At 39.4% G+C, this 3,261-nt stretch overlaps 1 protein-coding gene across 1 annotated transcript in view; it reads left to right on the top strand.

Annotated features, from left to right (window-relative positions):
* The window catches only part of Brwd1 (bromodomain and WD repeat domain containing 1), a 107,750-nt gene that overhangs the window by 33,595 nt on the left and 70,894 nt on the right, over window positions 1–3,261 (top strand). The window contains exons 11-12 of the mRNA XM_013027337.1: window positions 1,944–2,094; window positions 2,504–2,638. Of these exons, the coding sequence (XP_012882791.1) occupies window positions 1,944–2,094; window positions 2,504–2,638 (286 nt within the window). The remainder of the gene's footprint in view (window positions 1–1,943; window positions 2,095–2,503; window positions 2,639–3,261) is intronic.

The following is a 3,261-nucleotide window of genomic DNA, read 5'->3' as shown; positions in this document are numbered from 1 at the left end:
AGCCACAGCGCCACTTCCGGCTTTTTTTTCTTTTTGCTTATGTGGTGCTGAGGAATCGAACCCAGGGCCTCGAGCATGCAAGGCAAGCACTCTACCACTGAGCCACCTTCCCAGCCCAGCTCTGCGACTCTTATCTCCAGCAAACTAATTAAAAAAAGCTGGAAGTAGCACTGTGGCTCAAGTGGTAGAATGCTAGCCTTGAGCACAGTCGTGGGGACAATGGCTAGGCCCAGAGTTCAAGGCCAAGGAAGTAAAAGCATGAGTATATTTCTTGTAGAACAGTGTCACTCCCTCCCTCATTATCTCCCACCTTCCTTCCCCCCTGACTCCTTTCCCCAACCCTAAGTTGTAAAGTTCATTTCCAACAAAGTGTCTTGTGAGTATTGCTGTTGCATTGGTTCACCCTTTGTCCATTGTCTCACCAGTTCTGTGATTCCCCTCCCCTTCCCCAAATCAGATAGACCTATGTACAAAACAAAGGGCACAGAAATCAAACAAGGCCTTACAAAAGCTACCAGCACAGCCATGTTCATTGCAGTATTATTTACCATAGCTAAGATATGAAACCAACCCAGATTCCCCTCAGCAGACGAATGTGGTGTATATGTACAATAGAGTTCTAACAACTTTTCTATTAAAAAATTTTCCAGAAACTACAGTTTTCTCAGATCCGTCTTAGACCTGCTTAATGATAACAGGGTTTTAATAAGTAACTTCTGGACCCATACATGGTTCCAGAACCTAACAGTAATTTTAAATTGACCTCCACGTCTTCTCAAAGGAAGGATTGGGTCCATGTCCTCTTTTAGTCCTTGCTGGGCCTCCTGAGGACAAAGTTTATAGTTACTGCTTTTAGCAAGGCTGCAGTACTGTCTATGTGATGAGAGCAACGTTTGGAAAGGCTTTAATTAAGGTCAAGAAGAAAGTCTTGAGTCTATTTCCTTTGATTTCTGTATTGTTCTGATTCCATGGCCAGTTTCAGTGGACTTACCTTTCGTTCTGTTGCTGTGGTGCATGCATTCCATATTCTTAAAGCTTTTTCTTCATTAAGGAAAATATTCTACCTGCCTATAGTCTTTAGATTGTGTTGTATGATTTCAGCACAAATTAGTGTCCTTCCCCTCCCCAGTTTACTATTGACTGTCCTATTTTGCAGACAACTCTCCTCTCCCCCTTCCCACATACCACTTTTTGTAAAGACCACTTTTGTAAAGACACTTTAGGTCCAGCCCTTTCTCTTCTGACAAGAGGCCCATTGGAATAATGAAATGCACATTTATAGTTAAACCATTTCAGTGTAAGGTATTTATCTAGACCGTGGGGATACAAAGATTACTTTTCTGTCTTACCAAAATTTCATGTCTTTTTTTTTTTTTTTGTTAGTCGTGGGGCTTGAACTCTGGGCTTGGGTGCTGTCCCTGTGCTCTTCAGCTCAAGGCAAGCGCTTTACCGCTTGAGCCACAGCGTCACTTCGGGTTTTCTGGTGGTTCATTGGCGATAAGAGTTTCATGGACTTTCCTGCCTGGGCTGGCTTTAAACCGTGATCCTCAGATCTCAGTCTCCTGAGTAACTAGGATTACAGGTGTGAGCCACTGGCACCTAGCTAACATTTCATGTCTTTTTTGGAGAAATGGTTGAAGTGTTAGTGTTAGATTTACCGTATTGAGAAGGGAATAATTAAAAAATGCTAAGGAGAAAAATCAATGTTTTCCATAGCAGCACCAGTGTTGTAAAGTCTCATTTAGTGCACAGAACTGCTGCTAAATTATTCCCTGTCCCCTGGTTTTCCTTAATCTGTTTCTAGAAAATCACGAGTTTATAGGGTTGGTCAAATAGGCACATGAAGTGATTTCCTTAGTTTTTAATACCATGGGTAAGGGGTTATATTTCTTTGTAGCCTATCATCCAAATGATTTTATATATTATATGCTGTTTTTGGTTAGGGACCTATCTTCAGAAGAGGAAAGATTTATGAAACCTAAAGTAACAATGATAGCTTGGAATCAAGATGACAGCATTGTTGTCACAGCTGTGAACGATCATGTTCTGAAAGTATGGGACTCTTACACTGGACAGCTGCTTCATAACTTACTGGTGGGTAATTTCTGTTACATTTATGTATTTATTCTTTTCTGTTTTTAAGTAGTTGGACAAAGGGGATTCAGCTTAGCATATCGTTTGTGTGTGCAGCACATGTTGAGCACAGCCGCTCCTTCCCGTCATCCCACCTCCTTTCCCATTCCTACCCAGATCATGCTTCAGAAGGCAGTAGATTTTATACAGTATATCAGAATTTTCAAACTCTTTATTTCTGGAACCATAAAATTTGTGAGCAGGTGTCTCATTTAAATAATCAATTTAGTAGGAATTTTGATATATAATAATGTATGTAATGTCATCAGTACATTTTTGAAGCTCTTAAATTATATGAAAATGTGTTTTTTTTGTTTAATTTCAACTTACAACTTGCAAACTCTTAATGTTATGACTTTATTAAATAAAGGGACATGCTGATGAAGTATTTGTTTTGGAGACCCATCCCTTTGATTCCAGAATTATGTTATCTGCAGGACATGATGGCAGCATATTTATATGGGACATAGCTAAAGGTGTCAAGATGAAACATTATTTTAATATGGTGAGTGAAGTCGGGGTGTCTTTATGCCACGCTGGCATTTGTGCAGAGTACTTGAACTGTTAGGCTCAGCCATAAATGTATTAATGTACTTTAGCAGTTTTCTAGAAGGCAGGCTACTCAAAGCCTACTCAGTATCTGGCAGCCGCTATATATGTGTACTCACATAAAATTCTGTGTAGTTGATTTTGAGAAAGATGTTCCTATTTTGTGGTATGGGCTTTGAAGTCATGGCCCTTGTGCTTGCTCTCTGCGGGAGCTGTAACACTGAATCCCACCATAGCCCTAAGAGAAACATTTTCTGAAGTTATCTTATTAACTTTTTATGTGTCATTTATGTGTCTATCAGTGGCTAAATTGGTAAATTTATGGTAATTATGCAATCTTGCCAATTGAAATTATAGAAATATTTTATAAATAAAGGTATAAAAATAATTATGGCTAAAATACTGTAGTGTAACTAAGTAATATTTGGTACATATCCCTAGCTGATAGTTAGAATTCAACCTTTCAACCTTTGTGGTTTTTTTTTTTTTTTTTTTGGTTGGTCATGGGGCTTGAACTCTGGGCCTGGATGCTATCCTTGTGCTCTTCAGCTCAAGGCGAGCGCTCTACTGCTTGAGCCA

The sequence above is a fragment of the Dipodomys ordii genome, unplaced genomic scaffold (genome assembly GCF_000151885.1).
Source record: "Dipodomys ordii isolate 6190 unplaced genomic scaffold, Dord_2.0 Scaffold103, whole genome shotgun sequence".
Lineage (NCBI taxonomy): Eukaryota > Metazoa > Chordata > Mammalia > Rodentia > Heteromyidae > Dipodomys > Dipodomys ordii.
Note: the sequence above shows the minus strand (reverse complement) of the source record. Positions and strands in the feature narration are given on the sequence as shown.